The sequence below is a fragment of the Zalophus californianus genome, chromosome 10 (genome assembly GCF_009762305.2).
Source record: "Zalophus californianus isolate mZalCal1 chromosome 10, mZalCal1.pri.v2, whole genome shotgun sequence".
NCBI lineage: Eukaryota > Metazoa > Chordata > Mammalia > Carnivora > Otariidae > Zalophus > Zalophus californianus.
Genome location: NC_045604.1, coordinates 15,512,536 through 15,537,009, shown reverse-complemented (window position 1 = coordinate 15,537,009; position 24,474 = coordinate 15,512,536). Strand labels below are relative to the sequence as shown.

General features: G+C 37.9%; 1 protein-coding gene across 1 annotated transcript in view; it reads right to left on the bottom strand.

Moving 5' to 3' along the window:
* USH2A (usherin) overlaps window positions 1-21,622 on the bottom strand; it is a 717,806-nt gene extending 696,184 nt beyond the window's left edge. The window contains exons 1-2 of the mRNA XM_027612135.2: window positions 21,138-21,622; window positions 17,181-17,346 (exon numbers count right to left, since the gene is read on the bottom strand). Coding sequence (XP_027467936.2) covers window positions 17,181-17,346; window positions 21,138-21,622 — 651 coding nt within the window. The remainder of the gene's footprint in view (window positions 1-17,180; window positions 17,347-21,137) is intronic.
* Window positions 21,623-24,474: the final 2,852 nt, after the last annotated feature.

Sequence of the window (24,474 nt, the reverse complement as noted above, 5' to 3'; positions counted from 1 at the left end):
AATGGGAGACTTAGGCTCAGATTATTAGATCTATGTGTCCCTTACATTTCCCAATCAGAATCTTAACGAGTTTAGCTGAAAAGTTGAGAAAGGAGTAACACAATGAAGAATGAATTCACACCATAATTGTAACTTTTCCCAAACAAAACCCCCAAGTCTTAATTATTTTCCCAACGTAAACACTTAGAAAAGGCAGTAAGTTTTTTACTTTACACTATATTGGATTATATGTATTTTATAGTTCAATGGAAATATCGTAGATATGTTACTTAAATTATATGTGCCTTTTAAAGAGCTAAATATTCCCAACATGGATACTTCTGTACCTGCTTTGAAGAGAATTCACAGGCCTAACAGAAAAATAAAGGAATGATATGGAAAATAAGTGTGGATATGTTCTTGTGGTATCCATAATTACATGCCATTTTACCAAGATTTAAAGTTTATTAAATATGCTAAGCAAAATAAGTCAATCAGAGAAAGACATGTATCATATGATCTCACTGATATGAGGAATTCTTAATCTCAGGAAACAAACTGAGGGTTGCTGGAGTGGTGGGGGGGTGGGAGGGATGGGGTGGCTGGGTGATAGACATTGGGGAGGGTATGTGCTATGGTGAGCGCTGTGAATTGTGCAAGACTGTTGAATCACAGACCTGTACCTCTGAAACAAATAATACATTATATGTTTAAAAAAAAAAAAGATAGTAAGAAGAGAAAAATGAAGGAGGGTGGAAATTGGAGGGGGAGACAAACCATGAGAGACTATGGACTCTGAGAAACAAACTGAGGGTTCTTGAGGGGAGGGGGGGCGGAGGGAGGGGTTAGCCTGGTGATGGGTATCAAAGAGGGCACGTACTGAATGGAGCACTGGGTGTTATATGCAAACAATGAATCATGGAACACACATCAAAAACTAATGATGTAATGTATGGTGATTAACATAAAATAATAAAATAATATTTTAAAAAAGAAGTAAAAGTTTAATCAACAGTGTCAAATATGGGGCAATGCCAATAGAGAAAAAGATTTGGCAAAAATTAAACCCCTAGTCTAATATTTCCTGAGAAATATTTCAGTAAATCAGTGAAGTAGAAATTAAATTGTAGGATAAAAAGAAATACAGTTAAACAAGACATCCATCAACAACAAGGAAGGAAGGAAGGAAGGAAGGAAGGAAGGAAGGAAGGAAAAAAAAATGATGCTAGTATTTTCCCATCATGTGGGAATTTTCTGGCTATTGTGTTACAATTGCTCATCAAGGAGACTCTTTGCAATTTATCATTACTCATCTGATTTAATGAAATTAAAACTGGATGAGTGTAAGTTATTTTTATTAAAATAATGAAATGGAATCATTACAGCATTCTGTCCAGAGATAACAAGTGGATGGGCGAGAACATCAGCTGTGAATATATTTAAATATAGATTTACACATGCAGTATTAAGGAAGGTAAAAACAGGATATGAAATAAACATTAGGCATCAACTCTAAGCTCACTGTCAAGAGTATGCCCAGGCTTCTAACCACAGAGTTCAGCTGAAGGTAACTATCTGTCAAATGTAATCTGTGCAAGTGAATATGCTTAAGCTGGTGCTATGAATCAACCAAAATTGCTTTGGTCTTATTGACATTCAATTGCAAGAAGTTGCAGCTCATCCAGTCCAATAGACAGTCTGACAACACCAAGAGTGCTTCCAGTGACAGAAAGCTTTAAATATAGATGCAACTATCATCAAAATACACATGGAACTAAACTTTATGATCCTCCATAGCATCTTTTGAAATTGGTCAGTCAGTCATCAACTGGTCATAGATGCCCCCAAGATCTCATCTCATTGCTCTAACAGCTGCCAGTTTGCTCACTTAACAAACCATTATTAATCTCTTTAAAAAATAATGAATATAGATTTGATTGACAGGTGAAGTCCTCCTGGATTAGTATAAGAGTTTCTGTTGCATTGTGCTTAACCCCACCTCTTCACTTTGCAGATCTGCCTTTTATCTTTTCTACCATTCGAGACTTGCCCCCAATACATCTTAATAAATAATAACCAGGCATGCATGAAGAAATCCAGAGGGTCAATTTTAGACAATGCTTTGCAGATCTTTTTTGACATGTATTGAGTTTGCATAAGCACTGCATTATACCAACAAGAGAACTAAGGTGAGGGAGGTTAACTGTTTTACTTAGAGTTGATTCCCCCTGGGCACTGTGACCTCTCAAGCAGATTCTGTTGTGCCCATCTGCTTTTGTTCCAGGTCTTCATCCTATATTGAACAAACTTTCTATCTATTCTTTTTCTCTCTGCGCTTATTGCCAACCAAGAAAAACATGTTGAGCTTCAAACTGCTTGTGACACTCTAACTCCCTCTGTTAAATATCCTCAATCATTCCGTGCCTCAGTTGCCTTATCTGTACCTTCTTCATTGGGTAGTTCATAAAATGATACATTTAAAACCTTGGACTCAGCAAGAAACAATGGACATAGATGGGTGTATTGGTAGATTTTAATTTTTTAAATGTTATATAATTACTGTTCTGTCCCTCAAGGAGCTTATAGTCTAAGAGAAATTGTACTGTGAAGGACAAGTCTTTATAGGATATAAGGACAAATGTATAACTTTCTACATTATATATGTCTATCCAGAATGTAGCAGCTTCCTGAACTCTCATGCTAGCTCTTTTCTTTAGCAACCTGCTTCTTCTCTTGGGGAATCTCTATTACTTCCCTCAAGGCCTGCCTTGAACTATGATGCTACATGAAAATAAACTGGGATACAATTTTCACTTTAAAAAAAGGGAAGGATAGAAAAAATTAGTATTATAGCAAAATTATTGGAGGGCATTGGTTGGATTTATCTTTTTTTCTTATTTATTTTCTAAGTATTCTAAAAATGTGAGTTCTATAACTTTTATGATTTTTCAAATCTCATTCTATTCAAAAATGATCTTCTAAAAATGTCAACCCTTCCTCACAATGATTTGTTTCTATTCCCCTTCTTGAGGATAGAGGGCATGGATGCACTGTCTTCAGTAACCTCAAGACCTCTTAAAAAGTATTGTGCACATAGTAGACATTTAGGCTCTTTTATACTCATGAAGGTAAAATGCTTTAAGCAAGAGGATTTGACTGTTTACCAGGCAGATGGCCACAGAGGTTCTTTACAACCTATTACATATAGTGGCAGAAGACATATTTGCCAATCCTGACTTCAACACATGATCTTCCATAAAACATCCTGTGGACTTGCTCTAAGTAACTTAGTATTGTATCATCAAAGAATACTGTGCCACAAAAGACTCTCCTGCATACGCTAAGAAAAAAAAAAAGCTTCCTTGACAACCTTATTTTCATAATTAAAAAAATTATTTTCCAGCAAATATTTACATTATTTGAAAATTTAATCAATATATAAAAATACTAAAATGAATATATAGAACAAAGGTAAGAATTTAACAAGAATTCAATAAGGTTCATAAGCCAAATGACTTGCATTCTAGGGGCTGAGAGAACACACTAAATGAAATTTAACTTCTAAAGGTTTATTTTGTCTAGGTGTTTTAAAACATTGGTTATTTCCCACATGGCTTCTTATTTATTTTTGGTCAAAAAACTTATCAATTTTGATGTTTTTGTTTTCTTACATAGAAAATGGTAGTCAGAAATATGGATTAATGTTTCTAAAACACTGAAAACTAAAAAGGCATAATATAGGTCTTCTGATTCTGACCAAGATGGAGTAAACCAACTTCAGCCTATCTCTCCCTGCCAATGACAACTAAAAACTCTGAATAAAATACAAAAAGCAACCACCTGAGTATTCTGAAAAATGAACCAAAGCAAACAGATTGTTCAAGGAAGTCAAAACCTGGATAATTAAAAATTTCTGATCTGTAAAAGATACTGTTGAAAGAATGAGCAGAGAAGCTACAGACTGGAGGACTATCTGCAAAACAAATAACTAACAAAGGGTTTGTATGCAGAATACATAAAAGGCCACTGAAGCTCCATAATAAGAAAACAAAGACAAAATATTTTTAAATGGGAAGATTTGAACAAATACTTCGCCATAAAGATGCATGGAGGACAAATAAATGTAGGAGAACTTCAATGTTATCAATAATCAGGAAAATGCAAAACCAAACAACAGTAAGATAAACATCTATCAGAAAAATGGCTAAGATAAATGGATGGATGGATAAGAGATAAAGAAAGGAAAGGAAAAGAAAGATCTCTTGCAGATCATGAATGAAAACCTGAAATAAACTTCAACTCTTACTAATTTTTTTCTTTCTTTCTCATATCAAGCAAGTGCTGGTTAGGCTGCAAAGCAACTGTAACCTTACATTTTGCCGCTGGAAAAGCAAAATGATACAAAAACTTTCGAGAAAAATTTGGCAATTTCTGATAAATCTAAACATACACATACCATACATACAAGCCAGTGATTCTGCTCCTAGATATTTATTCAGAAAACAGATCAGAGGTTGACAGTGTGGGAGGGGGGGAAAGGACAGTGATTATAAAAGAGTAACACAAAGGCATGTTTGGAGATTGCAGAACTCTGTTATCCAAGAACTCCATGTATCTAGTATGTAGATGCCAGGGATGTTGCTAAACATCCTGCAATGCACAGAACAACCCCTACAAAAGAGAACTGTCCAAAATGTCAGTAGTGCTGATTGAGAAATCCTTCCCCAAAGCAATTAACCTCTTCAAGAATGTGACATATTGGGGTGCCTGGGTGGCTCAGTCCGTTAAGCATCTGCCTTCGGCTCAGGTCATGATCCCAGGACTGAGAACCAAATTGGGCTCCCTGCTCAGCAGGGAGCCTGCTTCTCCCTCTCCCTCTGCTTGCTGCTCCCCCTGCTTATGCAAGCTCTCTCTCTCTCTCTAATAAATAAATTACAAAAAAAGAATGTGACATATGCTAATAAAAATGTGAATACAAACAAAATCCAAACTTGGGGTAATTTCTATGCATTCCACTTATTCTGTTTCTAACCACTTCACATCTATATACATATACACTAGTGGGTATTTCAATATCAAGAAGCAATAACTTTACTTTCACTGGCACTTGTTATACAAACACATAAGACTGAATCAGTTTAAGAATTATATCAAAAATGTGTAATAGAAAGACATGCCATGTGACTCAGGGAAACAGAAGGCCATACAGAAATGAGTCCGAGTGCAAGCAACGTTGAATCAAAACCTTCCTGCATGGGGACACAGTTCTGGTTTCTAGTATTAGGCTCAACAAGCAAACCCAATCTTTTTGTTTAGCTAAATCCAAAATTCCACATGAATTTTCTATGATTCTATTTGAAATATTACCTAAAACGTGTATTTCACTGTATACATTTTCCATGGAAGCATCCACTGTACATTCATAAAATAAGTCACCTATCATTAATGCTCATTTACACAAGTGTCAGTGATTTAGGACAGTATATCTAATAGGGTGCAACAAAAATTAACAGCTTATAATTATAGATGCTAATTTGGATAAGCTCTCACTAATTAATAGAAGAGTTTATCCTTGGTATTTATTTTAACCATGATCAAGCATTGCTTATTATTTTAATCACTACATGCACCAGTTACACATGTTACAAATGAACATCAAACTACTTATATTAACACAAGAAACTCCTGGTCATGAGATCCGCAAATAACAATAATCATTTTGCATCCTAATGACTATTTTCCCCATTCACACATCAAATATGTACCAAGGTGATGGCAATTGTAACACAGAAAGAGACAAGTCTTGAGGGTCTGTAAGTAGCTTTTCCACAACTAAAGTTGCTTCAAAAAGACATACCTTCCAAAATTAATTGATATAAAGTAGAAAAACAAGTACAAATTGCATTACTTCCCCCCTAGCTCCATCTCCTGTTTCATATGAAACATTAGCAATTTTTCTTTCCCCTGATGTGTTCACGGTCAGGTAAATTAGCTGAAATGTTGATGCGTTGATGCCAAGTTAAACGTTGCCCTTGCATCAAGCCTATATTTCTAATTGAGAATTAATCTTCTACTTGCCCACATGAAAGGGATGGCTCTCTGCCAGGAGCTAGAGCTTCAGTAATCACAGGCAATAAAGGATACACCTCGTTGGTCTAAGTGGTTATTTTACATATATCCAGTCTGATATTGGGTGCAGGAACAATTTCAACCTTATCTTTTAACTGCAATTTTGACCAAATAGTTGCTAAAAAGTTTTGCAAGAATCTGCAGTGTTCATGCACGGGTTTCTCATTGGCACTTAACAAATAGCTAGCACATCTGAACACTGCTGCAATTTTATGCCAGATTTTTGCTTGTAAACAAGACCATGTCTAGCTTTGTGAGAATTGACTCTGCAATATCTGACCAGCATATCGTCTCCCTCTTTTTCCTTCCTATATCCAATTCATTTTACAAAGGATTCTTCCTTACTTCTCATCATTTTAGCCAATGTGTTTTAAATATAAGGAAGTTTATAGCCACAGGCATTTAAAAATGGTAGGCAAGTTCCTACTGAAAACACTGTGACTTCTGGTTCTGACAGAGATGGAGTCGCCCTAGTCCTCCCAGGTGCTCTCTGTATAATTAAAAAAAACAAAACAAAACAAAACACTGTGGGCATAACACAACAAACAAGTATAGGACAACTCTTCAAGGAGGGAAGAAGGTGGCAAAAAACTGGGACCTCTGGATTGGCGGAACATGACAAGTCAGCACTGCATTTCCTCCCACCCTTGTCAGGGCCCATCAGGAGCTGGACATTTATACTCGTCTAGCATCAATCAGACTGAACAAGGAAGTATGCGTCAGGGAGTTTGGTACTTTATTTTTCCCAATCATTTGCATCAGGGGAGTCTGGCTGAGAGCTAAGCCTCCAACCTACTTCACAGCAAAGAGAATGAATGCAGGGTTATGTATCAGGGCTGGTCTATACTCCGATTCCCACCCCACCTCCATGAAGGAAGCAGGGACTTGGTGGGGAGCTGAGCTTCTATCCCCATTGGTACCAGTGAGATTGAAGTATGTGGTATGAGGTAGGGTCAGGCAATATTCCACTACCCTCTTCACTTCCTTGTGAATTGGACCTTGTGGGAAGCTGAGCCTCCATTTACACCTAGCATCAGTGGGGTGCTATGAGAGGGCATTACCGGACATCCACTCCTCCTTCCCTTGGTGTCAACAGGGACCAGCAGGAAGCTCGGTTTCCACTCCCACCCCACAGCCACAAAGTGGTGTGACTCAGTAATGTGCCTTCTCCTCCCTGGGGGCAGTGGGGCTCGGTGGGCATTTCCAAATACATCACCACTCAGAAGCAACAGCGTAGTGCCAGCAGGTGGCTCACATTCCCTGGGAAGGTAATGAAGGGAAAGCTAAGCTTCGGCCCCACCCATCAGCAATCAGGCAATGAGAGACAATGCTCCATATGTTTAGAGTGGTGGTGACAGGGACAAGTGGAAAGCATGTATATCCACCTGGCCATTAAAAAGGAAGCCAACTCCTTTCTATAAATCCCTTAGTGCCAACACCCCCAAAATGGCTACAGGTGACAGATTTGGTCCAATTAGGATGATACAAGGGATTTGCCTCCCAGAAAACAAACAACTTAAAGTTACATAAGGTATGTCCATAATCTAAACTTTCTTGGTCAACCTCTGCCACCATGAAGTTGACATAGGCTGAGTCTCCTCCCCAGGCCCCTGGACCTTCTCTATCCCCATCCTTCCCACCGCAACACAAATGCCTCTGTCACTTCTCCCCATTTTTTTCCACTCTTTTCGCCCTCCCCAGATTGAGAAGCATGAACACTAAGCATAAACAAAATTGATCCGGTTACTTTTCTACCTCTAGAATATGCAACCCAATTTTTTGAAGGATTATTTCATTTTATCTTTAGAGAATAGAATGAGATCGCTTTTTCTGACATTAGCACTTATAATATACAATTATATAATATAATATATACAATTATATAAATCTATAAATATCAGTATTTTTTCACTGCTGTAGTTAATTAGATTAAAAAACCTATTAAAACCTTTCCATTCTTGGAAAAGTTCTCTTAATTTGTTTTAATTTTAACTATTCTATTTTTGGCTTTTAGATATCTAAACTGGTATCTTGAACATATGCCTTTTTTATGTATCCAGAGCAATGCAGCTGCTTGAAACACTTGAATGTTATATTTGAGAGAGAGAAATACCAAGGGAAACAGTATGGGAAAATAAAACTATTAAAGTCCATGTTTAAATAAAGTCATATTCTCCATTCCATTACCAAGTGATACATACCATAGGCCAAATTCTGCCCTAGGTTATATGCACACTGTTCTTTCTGTCTTTAGTGGTAATTGTTCATGTATAACTGAAGGCATCAGTTAGCCCTGTGGGCACAAGAACGTCTATCCTCAAAAACAAAAAAAGCACAAATTATCCGTCTTATTATATTTGGCTTTTAGATGAAAGTGATATAATATAAATGACAATTCCATTAAATAATATAGGTTTTAAAAAGCATTACCATCAAATTTTGACCATTACAAATTTTACAGGATTACCATAGTGGCATTTTCAAGACCAGAGATTGTTGAAAACAAATACGTAGACATTGGAAAATACTCTTCTTTTGATAGCATTTTTCAATTTTACTAGTTTATGTAATAAATGTGTACTATAATATTCGTATATATTATCGTTTTGTATTTTATAGCTATAGGCTATATATTTATAGCTATTGGCTCTACTGGCAGAAAATCAACCATTTTCAAGCAAGAAAAATTGCTAACTTCTTCAAATACCATTTTCTGAGTTTAAACATTTATTTACTCATGGCTTGCTTTAGAACTTGATTGGAGGTGTTTCCATAGGAAAGGTCTTACCGAATTTAAATTTTTGCTATGAAATATTAGACTGATAACACTCAGATTTGTAAAAGGTAAACATTATAATGTGATGTCTGATGATTTTCTGTTCATATTAGCTAACCTCTGTGTGTGTGCGTGTGTGTGTCTATGCATTGTTTATATACCAATGGCATACTAATGGCCAGTACCAAATAGATTGGATTAGGAATAGGTGGAAAAAAAAACGGGTTGCTTGTCAGGAGGGAAAAAAACCAGACTCCAAGCTCTATGTAAGCCTTTTTCATTTAAGACACGATGTATTTCTTTCTAAGAAACTCAGACCCCCACTCTTACTGAAACCTTTTGCTATTTTCACCTCCCAGGCATTTTTCCCCTGTTTTTGATCTACTGAAATTTTCCTTCCTCTTCTTCTCCTTAAATCTCCTTAAATCCTATCTAGCTTCAAGAGTTAACTCACACCCTATCTTTTTTTTTTAAGATTTTATTTATTTATTTGACAGAGAGAGACAGCGAGAGAGAGAGAGAACACAAGCAGGGGGAATGGGAGAGGGAGAAGCAGGCTTCCTGCTGAGCAGGGAGCCCGATGCCGGGCTCGATCCCAGGACCTTGGGATTATGACCTGAGCCAAAGGCAGATACATTCACTTTAACCCATCGAGCAAGGAAGGAGAGATAATCCTTGGCCCTCACCCAGACCAATGAAGACATAATGGTGTGTAGGCATCAGAATATTTTTTTAAAGTTTCTATGATGCTAATGATTTCTATAGTTGAGAATTACTGCCCTGAGCCAAATTCTAGTTCATATATGCCAAGTATCAAAAATCTGATTCTTGGGCGCCTGGGTGGCTCAGATGGTTAGGCACCTGCCTTTGGCTCAGGTCATGATCTCCAGGTCCTGGGATCAAGCCCCACATAGGGCTCCCAGCTGGCTCAGAGGGAAGTCTGCTTCTCCCTCTCCCTCTGCCTCTCTCCCTGCTTGTGTGCTCTCTCTCTCAAATGAATAAATAAAATCTTTAAAAAAAATCTGATTCTCTTCTAGTGTTTTTATTTAAGCAAATGAAATGTATCCATGTAATTGTCCAAGCCAGGAATCTGGGATTTATCACAACTCCCTTCCTTTAACCTCCAATTTCTTCCATCGGCAAGTCCTTTGTTTTAAATTCCCAAACAGCTCTCAAACCTGACCACTTCTCTACATATCTGCTATCATCTTTATAGTTCAAAGCATACTTCTATCTCACTGGGGAACATGAGCACAACCTAACAACCCTGTAATCTTGTCCTCATGCAGACTGTTCTCCTTCATAGGAACCAAAGGGGTTTCTATGAGAAGATCATCTGCTTAGGTCATATATTTTCCCTTCCTTCTCCTTCCTTCGCCATCACCTACTCCCTACCTAAACCATGTCAATAGAGTCCCACTGAAAACATTTTAACATGGTCAACGATGTTCTGTAAATATAGCTTCTTCCAGATGTGAGATATATATATATAATGGAATATTATGCAGCCATCAAAAAGAATGAGATCTTGCCATTTTCAATGTGGTTGGAACTGGAGGGTGTTATGCTGAGTGAAATAAGTCAATCAGAGAAAGACATGTATCATATGACCTCGCTGATATGAGGAATTCTTAATCTCAGGAAACAAACTGAAGTTTGCTGGAATGGGGGTGGGGTGGGAGGGATGGGGTGACTGGGTGATAGACATTGGGGAGGGTATGTGCTATGGTGAGCGCTGTGAATTTTGCAGGACTGTTGAATCACAGACCTGTACCTCTGAAACAAATAATGCAATATATGTTAAGAAGAAAAAAAAAAAGAAGAAGATAGCAGGAGGGGTAGAATGAAGGGGGGAAAATCAGAGGGGGAGGCGAACCATGAGAGACGATGGACTCTGAAAAACAAACTGAGGGTTCTAGAGGGGAGGGGGTTGGGGGGATGGGTTAGCCTGGTGATGGGTATTAAAGAGGGCACATTCTGCGTGGAGCACTGGGTGTTATGCACAAACAATGAATCATGGAACACTACATCAAAAACTAATGATGTAATGTATGGTGATTAACATAACAATAAAAAATTTAAAGGGGAAAAAAAAGAAGTGAACCAAACAGACCAAAAAAAAAATATATATATATATAGCTTCTTCCAACCCCTCTGGCTTATTGTACATGCTGTTCTAGTTTGCTGCCTTCTCCACACAACTGGCCTTTTTGTTCCTCCCATGCAACATACTCTCTTTTATAAAAGAGCGGTTGCACTATTTGCTATGCATGTATAGAATGTCCTTCTCCCCTTTCTTTGCCTAGTTGGATCCTATGCATTTTAGTGAATACATTTTGTTACCCACCAAATTGTGTCTCCCACAAAGATGAAGTCTTAATCCCAGGGCTCATAAATAGGACCTCATTTGGAAATAGGGTCTTCCCAGATGCAATCAGTTAAAACGAAGTCATACTGATTTAGGGTGGGTCTTAACCTAATATAACGGCATCTTTATAGGGAGAGAAGACAGTGTGACACACAAGGGGAGAAGACAGCCTCATGATAATGGAGGCAGAGATTTGGTGTGAGGCATCTAAAAGCTAAGGATAGCCAGCAAATACCAGAAGCCAGACGCAAGGAAGAATACTCCTCTACAGTTTTCAGAGAGAGGGCATGGCCTTGTGGGCATCTTGATTTCAAATTTCTAATCTTAAGAACTGTGTAATAATACATTTCTGTTGTTTAAAGCTACCCAGTTGGTGACTTTTTTTTAGGGCAGGCCTAGAAAACTAATACACATGTCTAATGTAATTTCTTCAAGTAAGCCTTCCTTGACATCAGTGATTTGATCAAATTGTCCTTCATATGATCCCAGAGCACATATCACAGTTATAATTTTGCTTTTATCGGTGTGATTGTCTTTTTCTCCTAATAGACTGTAAGCTCCACCATAGCAGATGATAAAGTGGTTTATCAGACATTATTGTCTTTACACGTCACGTTTATGGTATAAACCAAATAGGCTGGGTTTCTCTTTGTTCCATATTTGTAACGGGTATCTAACACTTCAAGGAGTTACATGAGTTTCTTGAGGGTTGCACAATTTTAAGTAAAATGTCAAAAATTAAAGCCTCGCCTTCTGACCAAATATTGAAAGTCACGTGCAAAAATGCACAGAGAATAATTTTTGCTTGGATGGTTTTACGTCTCTCCATCATCAAGTGGGAAGAATCCTCCTCTTATTTCTACTGTATCATAGCATGCCTCGGTTCTGTACGTCGTGGACCTGGGGATCAGGATGGGGTAAGTGGGATATTCCTTCTTTAACCCACTATAGTCGTTCCATTCCTGACTGCCATAAACCAGAGACATCTTAAGCAGAACTTTATATAAAATTACACTCTGTTGTGCACTTAAACCATTTGTCTCAATGAGGATATTGTTGTAAAATACATTAATTTTAATTATTTGTACAAATCATGCCAAAACGGGAAGCATTACAAATATTTATATTACAAATGTGTACAAACAGAAAAATAATTTATATTTATTTTACAGATAGGTCTTCAGTTCTTGTACTTTTGGGTAAGAGGATTCAAATAACTTTACTCCTTAGATCATCATAGTGACCTAGGTTCATGGCAATTTATTATTTATTTTTTTATTTCTTTTTTAGCTAAAGGTCAGAAAAACTAGAGATTATAAGTCTAGACTGTAAATCTGACTTAACCTACCTAAGGCTTATTTTTCTCATCTCTGAAATGGAGATAAGCCAATGACACAGAACTATTGTTAGTATTTGAAATTTAAGCATATACCATGTTTAATACAGTATACATAATCAGTGCTCAAAAACAGCAACTACGATTATCAGCATTTTTAACTAATTCTGAAATATAATTTGGTAAATTCTATTGATATTCAGTTAGTTTTCGATAACTAAAACTAGTCAACTAACTCGGGCGACATTCAGCAGCTGGATACAAACAGAAGACTTTGCACAAATAATAACGTTTGACACCTGCATCTACACATATCAATAGTTACAGTTAAAAGCAATGGGAAGTATTAAACAATATGGATTGGGATTCTCTTGGAGTGAGGGCTGAGGCAGTGTTCCCATGAGAATCCCAGCACCACAAAGCTTATTGAACTGAAGGAGGAAGCTTCCATCAGGTTGCATGGACATCCTATGCTCTTTCAATCAACAGAGACACGGAATACCTTTATAAAATGCGCACATGGGCATATACCCCCAGAGATTAATTGAGAGAGTTGGTTTATCTATTCCAGCAAGTGTTAAATTGCATTTTCTTTTTCTCCAGAACTATCAATAGGTTTCTTTTTTTCAGATTGAATACATAAATCAAAAGAACATATTTCATGAACAAACTGTGATTATGAAACCCCTATTCTTCATCTATTGATTCCTAAAACTTGATTTACCATGCATTCTTTCCTTCATTGTATTAGATTAGAACTGCTCTTTTTCACCTCACGGTGGCTAGAACCATCTTTGGCTCTTGAACTGTCAATGTATCAAGGAGCCTTCGAAAGAGCATAGAAAATGCATGCAACCCCACTGCTAACCCATGTCTTGTTTCCATGGTTGTACTACTTTGTTAGTTGAAAATTATAAATTGTTTTACTGTATTTCAGCATAATTACTACAAGGGTTACTATACTAATGATGCTTTCATGCTCTTTGTCCTATAAAATGTATAGAACTGCTTAAGGGAAAACCGTCTTTCCGTAAGAAAGTCTGAGCTTTGACTTTTAAATGATAGGCCCCTAAATGTGAATACACTTCCAAGTTATTCTACCTCCCAACCAATAACAAACTGCTGAAGTAAAACTCTTTTATGTATTTCAAAACTTCTTTTTAAGAAAGAAAATCAAAAGAGATCTCTTACAATAACTATAAGCACGTGCTGATTCGATATGAAAACCAAGCTTTAAAAAATCTGCTAATGTTATCAGTGTTCCCCATTTGATAATAAAAAGTCTGAATGATTTTTTCCAGTTTTAGTACAAAAAATATGACATAACGAATTTCAGCTTGATATAATTTGAAATAGCCAATATATTAAACCCCAAAGTGAAATTTAAATTGGCAATCGTGTCAGATTCAAGTCCCTGAATGAATATTAATTTAAAAACTAATCATTTTCCAACAGGTTGAAGCTTCAAAATGCTAGTTCTTGAATAAAAGCTGTTAGATCCATTACTATGACATCGGGCATCTTTTGTTTAAGAAACTAGACCTCCAATGTTCAGTATGTCTGGCTCTTCCTGGCATCTTTTTTGCCCAGGGATTTAATTATTTAAAACTCATTTCTTTTTTCTGAATTTGGGAAATTAAAATTCTTATTTTACTGATGGAAAGCTGATACTGAGTGAACTGTCTGAGGTAAGGTGTAAGGTCAGATCTGTTAATTAATTTTATGTCATAGCCATTTGTTAAGTTAAATTCTGGTTTCTGAGCAAATTTTATAAGTAAAGCTATATGTTTTACTTTTACACATACACATGCACGCATATGCATGCACACCCCATATAAATACACTGATGTGTGGCCATATTGGAGGATGAGTAAAAATATGCATTCACATTAATTAGACTTGCAATTTGAAATGAGACTAAACCAGATTATCAGTTATGCGTTCTATCCTATGCCCAGCATGATGGAAGTCTCTAATCCCCAAATCAAACAGAATTTGGATATACGATATAGTAATGCAACAATAAGTTGCATTTTATATTAAAATATGTTCTTTGCAGTTATACAGTGAAAGAGTTACAAGCTACATTTGTCTCAATATTGGCCAGAAAATCTACTAAAAATGTTTCTGTATGAATACCAGACAGCATGGGGAAGAAGAAAAAAGCACAAGCTTGATGGTCAGCTCACAGAGCTGGCTCTATCACTTACCATCTAGACAACCCTACAAAACTCAAGAGATTTCTAAACTTCAACTGTGCCTCCCCCCACACTCCACTTACTTTTTTATGTGACTTCAGAAGGAAGTCAAGGAAGCCTCCTTTGTCACCTAGTTCAAACCTCTTTTTACATAAGTAAGGAAACTAAGTCAAATGGTTTCGTTAAAACTACAGAGTAGCATCACCTGCATAAATTATCCCTACATCTGATCTCTTGTCCTCCCCCCTACTTTATAGCAACCTTTAAAGAATGAGCACATTCCTTTTAAGACATCTATAAAATGAATTATTACAAATTTCATAGTATCTTCAATGTATTCAGGCTGGTGTCCAATTTAAAGGAACCCTATGCAGATCTCCAATTTAGAATAAATAATTACTAACTTTCCTTTGAATGAATCCAGATTCTCATAGTGCTGGGTTGTCCCCAAATGCACCAAGAAAGCTAGGTGAACAAATGGCTGATCTATACTGTTTTTCTAATGTTTTAGGATTGTTCCGTCCTTTTAACTTGCAATGTAGAATGGGGGAAAACTTATGTAAAAATAAATTTTAAAAAGTAGTACACAAATTGGAAAGGACAAGTTTTCTCTTGATAGTCCAACAGATATGAAATAAAGCAGCCTCATTAAATCATAATTACTTTAACCTTTTCTTGAAAGAAGGGAAAGTTTTAAAGATTTATAAAGAAATTTTTGCCTAAACTAGGAAATGACTCATATTTGACATGTATTGAAATGATAATGCTGATTTCAATAGGCACTCTTAAGAGCATTTTACTCCCGGGAGAGTAATTCAGTTGTGGTTACCTTTTCACATTTGGATTTTAAACTTTCTTTTGTAAAGCTTTTAATGTATTACTATCTGCCAAAACATGGCACAGTTTCACAGATAAGGCAAAATAAAGAGAAGTAAAAAACACTTTTTATCATTGTTGATACAAAAATATGCAACAAACGTTACCTATGTGACATCTTCTGCAGATTCCCTCTCTTCAACAGTTTCTATTTCCATATTTTTAACATTATAACCTAATTCTGCTACACTGGTCACTGGGCGGGATGGACAATTTCCAGATACAGAACAAATTAGTCCCCTATCTGTAACTACTGGAAAATGAGAGGTAAGCACAACCATATTAAACCCATCATGTGCTATACACAGGGCCTTAAAACAAGACGTGAGTTACCCTTTTATAGCGCCTTTCAAACCTAGTGCTATGGAAATGTTGCGCACTGCCAACTGCATTTGATAAACTCATATCCTAAGTAAAAGCTGAGTAAATAAGGCCAAACACACTGGATATTCCTCTGCCAATACCTTCCTATAGAAATCAGTCATTGTCACCTCTCTGCACTCATATTTTAAATTTTCTTCCTAAGGCTTTTAATGTACTACTATGCCAAGACATGGAATTTCAGTTACAATCAGGCAAAACAAGGATATGTACAAAGTGTATTGAAATCCTCAAGAATGCTATCTGTGCTGAAATAAACTTTAAAACCCAGATAACAATTCTTAAGGCCCTCAAAGGAAGTCTACTTCCAAACTGCTTCAGGTTACAAAAATAATGTGAGACATCAAAGATTATTGTCATAACAAGAATGAGGATGCAATTGTCCTCTAGTGTGAATGGGGTTTGCATGAACCACTCTTCGGCCACCCCTGGGAGCACTTGGGATGGGGACGGCTGCACATGAGACCTCTGGTATGACAGCCAAGGGTAGTAGCTTTTGGCTGCATTGGGCCATTCTAGAAGAAAGGATAAACTCCATCTCATTCCCAGGAACTGTAAAATACCAGATTTCTCACAGTTATCTTGGCCTTTAACAGCTTCTAAGGCTAAAACAAACCTTGACTGACAACTAAAGTAATCATATAACACTTTTTGAGCATCTGAAGTGTAAAGTTCATTAGTTCTAAGGTCAGCATTTTAATGCAACAACCAAATTTTATTCACATCATCAGATGCGATCTGGAAGAGACAGTTGTTAACAACCAGGCGGCGGGGGGGGGTTCATGCTGCCATAACTAGTAAAATCAGTACCAGGCACTGAAAGAGCCCTGCCACATTTTTTCAACAAAATACACTAACCAAATAAAACAAAAATTTCCTGAGGATGTTATCATCCCAAAGAGCATTGTCCCAAGCTTTGGTGGAAGTTTTCACAGCAATTTTGAGGGGGAACTGCTGGAATATCAAGAGATACATCACTAGGTCATTTAAATGTTATTTTTCTATAGTTGTCATTTACACGTAAATGAAATCTAAAAGCACTGCTTCAGACCTTGTGGGAAGATGCCATTTAGAGGAAAGACAGGAAGACTGATCCTTGTGTTTAACCAAATGTTAAATATTTTTTATTTTACTCACCTGCACACTAAGATGAATCCATTCCTTCACAAGAATTCTCCCCAGTGTCATTACTTTTATCGGAGGCTGCAAACCATTTACTGTGCGATAATAAAACATGGTCTCTTTCTCGGATATTGTAAGTTTGAACACAATCTGCCCATCCGCCGTCTTTTCTATAACACACCTTAGGAAACAACCAGAAGAGAGAAAAGGTCAGCATCCAACCAAAAGACATGCTAAGGCATTGTGCAGTTACAGTGGTGTGAAAATAACCCCAAACTCCACTCAGAGGGGCACCCCGGTGAGTAAGTGCCTGAATGCCCTTATATTAAGAGCAGGTTTTACTCCAATTAAGAAGCCCTTTATTTCAATAAAAAATAGAATTCTTATTTACAATATATTCCCCAGAACTTCAACACCCTTTATTAGAGATTCGTGATGGGAACGAAAGTGCTTGAATCATCCAGCAAAACCAACATTTAGCCTGTTGGCTCATTAGTCTTCTGCTATTTCTTTTATAGGAAGTGGCACGAGACACTATGTCCTGCTTGGGGACTGAGTCATCTGTGCAAATCTTTTTTTTTTTAATAATGTAAAGAGAATTTAGTGTTCATAGAAGACTGGAAAGTGTTAGCCCTGAAGTCAGAATCGCTCTACTGAATTCCCATGATGAAATGGAGAATGGACAATTGCAATCTCTACTTCCTTCCTCATCAACTGGCCAGAAGCCAAAGCCAGGTCTGTAAGAGCTCTCCCCAGCCACACAGCCCAACTGAGGCACTGAGAGGACGTTGATGATCTTGGATGAAAGGTCTTACAATCTTCTAGAGACAACAGTGAAATAATATTTTGATAAAATAGAAGAACGTTCAGAAATGTCCTAGGTCTTATGTCAGGCCAATTACCAAGTTATTTCTTAAAAATCACTTCTATCCTCATCATAATGGCACACTTTTCCCATCCCTTTAAATCAACAAATGGTGTTCTTATAAATGTTTATTTTCTATGTTAATTTATGTTTAATATAAATTTTCTTATGTTGATTGTATGATTGCATGTTTTGGGCCACTCTGTACCCAGTGAACAGAAAAAGCTATGAACCGAAACCTCATTCCTCTCTATCACATTTCAATTTAACGATTCAACTTCTTAGCAGAAGAGAGAATATGATGAATGCTTGCTAGCAGCCTCCTGAGTGGATTATTCTCAAAGATCTGCTATGTAAAGACAAATCTCACTGACATTAGCCATTAACATCTCCCCGAGTAACTAGCTCTTAAAGATGCTCATCAACCTGCATCTCACAAACAAGAACTCAACAGGAAGGAGAATTTCACCAGGTACTGGAAGAATCTGGGTCCCTTTCTTCACCCAGCTGCCTCCTACTCAGCTCAGGCATCTCCAGGACTATGCCTGATCCTGGAACCTTCTCTCTGGCTCAGGGTTGCTTAAGCGGCCTTCCTTGGTGCTCAGTTAACACACTGTGCTGCATTAGTAATGGCATGATGCATCTGTCTTCCCATTAGCTCATGAGTTTTCTCAGAACAGCAGAGCCAGGTATACAGCTGACCCTAAAAACCAAGGAGTCAAAGACCAAATCGAGAAGAAGCAACATCAAAGAAACAAAGATAAGGTGAGGCCAAACAAGAACTATTGCTAAAGAGGTTTTCAAACTTTCCTTAAAGGTCACGTTTTCCACAAACTGTCCCTTCTCACTTGCATGTATTCTTTCCTGGAGGTGAAAATAAGTTTGGAGAACACTTACTAGTTACTATTTCATGGTTTTCCTATATTTTGTACATTTTTCTGGTGATAAAGTTATGAGGACAAGGATATTTTTAACACAGGCAAATAGGTTTAGTTGACAAAGTTTTTATAAAAAGTAGAAATATGGCTTTATAGAAATTCTACTGTGATTTTTTTTTAACCCTCCAGTGGATGGATATTTCTAAATCACTGGGATGAAAGAGAGGTCTCTTGACCCGCCCCCGCCCCACCCTTGCCTCCAGGTCTCCAGGTCTCAAACAATGTAAGAAGAGTTTGTCTCTACTCATTTTTCTTGAGTTTAAATCAACAAGTTTAAATTTGACCATTACTCAAGAATATATTTGCCAAATGCAGGCTTATTTTCCCAAGCTTACTGAAAATGCATTTCTTAATATGTTATTGATTATCTTCCTTGCTATTTTGTTTGCTTGTAAACATACTAGCTTTGGTAGATAATGAATGGGAGAGGAAGGCAGGTAGCAAAATATTTAGGAACTGGATTTATTCTGGTCCTGGATAAACAATAATTGGATAATCCATGCTTTGTTTGTTTTATTTATCTAGTGCAAACACCTCGAAATTCCCCCAATTCCCATAGTTATTTTAGTTTTGAGAATGGAAATGACCTTGATGCATGGAACTCTCCAGACTGTAAACCAAGTGCCACTGCCTCTATCAATACCCCTCTGTCTTATTTATACAAAACGATACCAATAGAAGAAGAGACTTATCCCATGGGGAAAAAAAATGGGGAAAAAATAATTTTTCCTAGCCATATTTGTCAACAATTTTTTTAAGACTCTTTGGATACTCTTTACATAAACTGAGTAGGTTGGATTTATTGACATTTCAAACAGTAAAAAAAACAAAAAACAAAAAAAAAAACAAGGTTTGCTTTTAGGGGAGATACAGAAATAGAGATAATGGTTTGTGATCATTTTTACTCCAAGTGAAGAAAAATGCCAACTTTCACTTGGCAAATTAAAACTAAACACCAAAGACATTTAAGTCATATTTGCTTATGAGATTATAAGACTTTTCTGGTTTGTTTCACAAGTTTTTCGGTATTTGGCCAACACTCTCAAACAAAGAAACTGTCAGAAAGGGACGAGCCAAAAGCCCGTACAGGAAGACAAAAGATAAGCAAAAAATGCCTCCAAACTTCCTTACTTATTCAAATCTCCAGATTGGCTCTAAAAACTGAGAGAAAACACATGGGAAGTCAGTTTTAGAAACTGTTACAGAATGAAAAACAGGTGATTATATAGACTAACAAAAAATAATGTTAAGGAAGCCCCAGTCCAAACTCACCAAAGGCATTTCTACTGTGATCAATGGCATAAAAGCTTCTGGGAATCTTCCATGCTTACCTATATATTTCCTAACAGAAAACACCACAAGGTAAAGCACCAAATGCTGTTATCTTTTCAGAGTTAGAGGATTATTCATTTATTCAACTTATATGATTGGGCATCTTCCATGAGTCAAACAAACATCTCTTCCTGGGAAAATAAGGATGAATAAAACACAGTCCTAAGCCCTTGGAGAGCTATCTGCCTAATGAAAATTCTCTACTCAGGGCTCCTGGGTGGCTCAGTTGTTAAGCGTCTGCCTTTGGCTCAGGTCATGATCCCAGGGTCCTGGGATCGAGCCCTGCATCAGGCTCCCTGCTCTGTGGGAAGCCTGCTTCTCCCTCTCCTGCTCCCCCTGCTTGTGTTCCTCCTCGCGCTGTGTCTCTCTGTCAAATAAATAAAATCTTTTTTTAAAAAAAAGAAAATTTTCTACTCTGGCAGGAGCAGGTTGTTTATAAAAATCTAGATCAGAACTTAGAAAATATCAGTTATTTGTACTACTAGCCCCTATACCTTCAAACTCACACTGAGCCTGGCTGAGCCTCTAAGACCAAAGTTTTCGCTCAATGGCTGGAAAATAAATGAGCCGTGGAAACAGATCTGCCTGCAATGAAACTATTCAACATATTCTTTTTTGAGGGCTCACTTCATCCATGAAAGAGAGAAAAAATTCTAAATTTAGTGGGGAAAGGTTGGAATGTAAACCTGAACAGGAAGACTGTAACATGGGAGTTGATCTTCAATCTCATGAATTCCGGGATTAGCCTTCATTTCTAGTTCAGAATTCACGTTGCAATAATCTTCACTACGGATGGTCCAAGACCCTAGGAAAGCTTACACTCCCTTTACTACTTACATTACACTTCCTCGCTCAGGTTTCAACCACACAGCTAAAGTAAATGATGCCGCCAGCCTCGGAGAAGGAGGAGAAGAAAAGCAATTCTTGTGATTTCCAAAAATAAAGCTTGTGGAATTGCTCTGGCAGTTGGGACACAGATCATGCTTGTCTATCGTGACGCAGCTCCCAAGGCCTGTGGAGAACAGGGCAGTGTAGACGGCAGGTGAAGATCTATAGGGGCAATCCTGAATGCAAAGCCGCTGGGTACAGAACCCAAGACCCGTAGCAACAGCAGAGCTATGACAAAATGTGCTTCGGTCTGGGAGTCCACACGTCGCTTGGGTTGGCACAAGTGACACGTTCTTGAAAGCTCCCACATTCTCCAGCCTTGGGAAGAGACCCTGAGAGTCAGCCAAGGAGATGGCAGCGAAATACGCAAAGAGCAAGGTTTCTGGGACGTGGGTCAGGAAGCGGAAGCCCAGGGAAAGAGCCAGGCAATGCATGTTTACAAAAAAAGCACGCTCCTCCTGGTGAAACATTCCTAAATAAATAATAAGGCCAATGTCGCTCGCCAGCCACGCTCTGAAGCAGGGCACCTTAAGTAACGTTGAGATACTCCATTTTCCAGAAACCGCAGATACGTTTTCACGCTGAGGTAATACCAGAGACGTCCTTAGCAAAGGTGAGGACATGAGAAGCAGCTGGTGTCTGAGAAGCAAAAACAAAGTGTCAAGCAAAAGCTGCTACATCTTTAAAGTTTAAGTTCATCCAAAGCCTGAGGACTTTGAGCCCCTGACAAGAAACATTATTGAACTTCTCAAAGAAAAAAACATCCAGAGGAAAATACTTTTTCTTTTGGTAACTGTCTTCCTTTTGTGGGGCAAATCAGACTCGAAGAGTCCACAGGACAACCAGCTTTATATATATACGCAGATACATATATATTTTTGTGCCTATATTTCACCACGCAGTAATTTCAGATGACTACTTTACCCCGGGGAATTAGCGCTATCTACTTAGCAAGGAAAAGAATTGCATAGATTTTCTTTACACATACACCTTATGTTGTAGCGCACAGCTAACTTACAGATGTCCGAAATAAAGCTGGCAAAGCGTTTTGGGCCTTTCCCCCCAACCCAGCATGTGCAGCAACTTTAAGCTCACAGTAAAGCTGATTAGAAACCCAACACCATCTGTCTGTCCTATGCCTTAGTATTTAGCAAACGTTTGTGTTCGTATTTCCTCATATGACTACTTATTTGTAGGTTAAATATGGACCCCTAATACTGTGTAAGTAATTGTATTGATAAATAAGCTGAATTACCATTTCTTTATTGCATTTCAACCAGTCCCCTCAGTGTGACAAATGGCTCTTCACAGGACCACTGTCCCCTGTTGCCTGGCAACGCTGCGGTAACCCCCGGGTTACTCTCAGCAAATAGGCCACAGCAGCAGGAACGCTGCAAGGAAGACGTGGGTGCCCAAGGAGAGTATCCTGCACGACAAACACTTGGTTACCTGAAACTCAGCGCAGTCAGCTTCGTGGCCCGCCTGGAACTGAGCTCCCCAAGCTTTCAGCAGGTGCTTCAAGCAGTGGGAGGGACCTGGATGGGGCCAGGCATGCATAATTTTAAAGTAGCAGTACACCTATCCTATAATCCCTTTGTGCCCCTCCCCCTTCTCCCGCTTTCACGCGCCTCAATCCATTTAATCATAGAATCAAAATGATCTGCCACTATTAGACAGCAACACAAGGAGTAATTTCTAGTGCTCTCTCTCTCTTTTCTGGGGAGCAAAATGGAATTCTAAACCTTAATACATTGACACCCTAGAAGCTTGGTCTGTGGATGTAAGTTTCTGTTGTTGGCCTTCTTTGCCCCTGGAGACCCTCTTCTAAGTAGCCATTTCTCTACATCATGAGGAGCAGCTGATGTTCTTTCTAAATGTTGCATTTGGAAATGGGAGATTTTAATTCAACCACAGAAGCAATTGGATTGTTGACATTTTAGCTGCCTAACTGGATATGAATATGTGTATACTTATGAGTGCCTGTTTGACGTCAATTCTATCAAGACTCTCTCTTTTCTACTATCTGGGATATCTCATCCTAGATGAGAAATATCCTAAAGCAACTGATACTTCTATCGCTCCATTCTTATCTCATAAATGGAAAACTTGTTTGGGAAACAACTAGTCCATTGTGGTTCTGTTTTCTCTAAGTTATCTTATTTAGAGAAATGTTTAGAAATGAGAGAAATGTTTTGCTGTGTTTCTTGTTGGTAAGGCAGCCAGAGATAAACCCCAAGTGTCATCTCTTCAACTTCCTTTACTTTCTCTTCAATGAGAGATCTGGAAACCATAACCTTTTATATATCAACCTGATCAGAACTAGGTGCTTCTAGAGGAAACATTCATCTCTTGTCAAAATATCCTATTTTCTACTTGTTGATTATTACAATCTTGCAAGGGCAACTTTCATTAAAAACGAATTCTAATTAAGACCAGCTAATATGTAGGGCCTTGGGAACTTGGGAAAATTGGAAATAGATACATAGGATGCAGTGAATTAGACAGATGCATCATTCAGACCTGTTACAAAACACACACGTTTGTCTTTAAACAAGTTAACCAATCACTGGCTTCCCCTTATGCCTTGTGAATCCAAGGCCTAACTTTTTAAATTGTGTAACTACAGTATATCTTTTGGGTCACCATTCTGGGGATAAGAATACTTCTACCACATAACTGCTGCTTTGTAGTAGGAAGTCATGACTCAAAATAGACAATCTAAGATTAGCGATTCTGCTCCACATTCTGAAATTCTGCCTGTAATTTGCAAAGGTAGACAATGGATTGACACATCCCTCAACTTTTGCAGTTTGGTCCTATCAATCCTGAGGACACATCTGGTAAATGAATTGGGCACCAACAGTCCCACCACCCCTATAACTGCTTGAGAAATAAGTAGAGAAAAAATAAAAGTGTACAGGAGGGAAGTTCAGCTAAACATGTAGCTGTAAGCTTTTCTTTTCTTTTCTTTTCTTTTTTTTTTCATCTATTTTGGATCAACTTGGCTGAGGTTGGATGGTCTGATTTGGCCTCACTATTTCAACTAGCAGTTGACTTGACAGTCTTGAGAGTCTAATCCTGGGCTCATTGTGATAGTAGCAGAAAAATTCCCAGCAACATAATATGGGAAGCTGCCAGGTGCAAGGACTTTTCATGCCTCCGCCGGCATCACATATGCTGATGTCCCGTTGGCCAGAGCAAGTCATATGACCAAGCCCAGCCTCGGGGGGCTATAAAATAGACTCCATGCTTCAAAGAAGGAATGGCAAAGTCACATTGCAAAGGG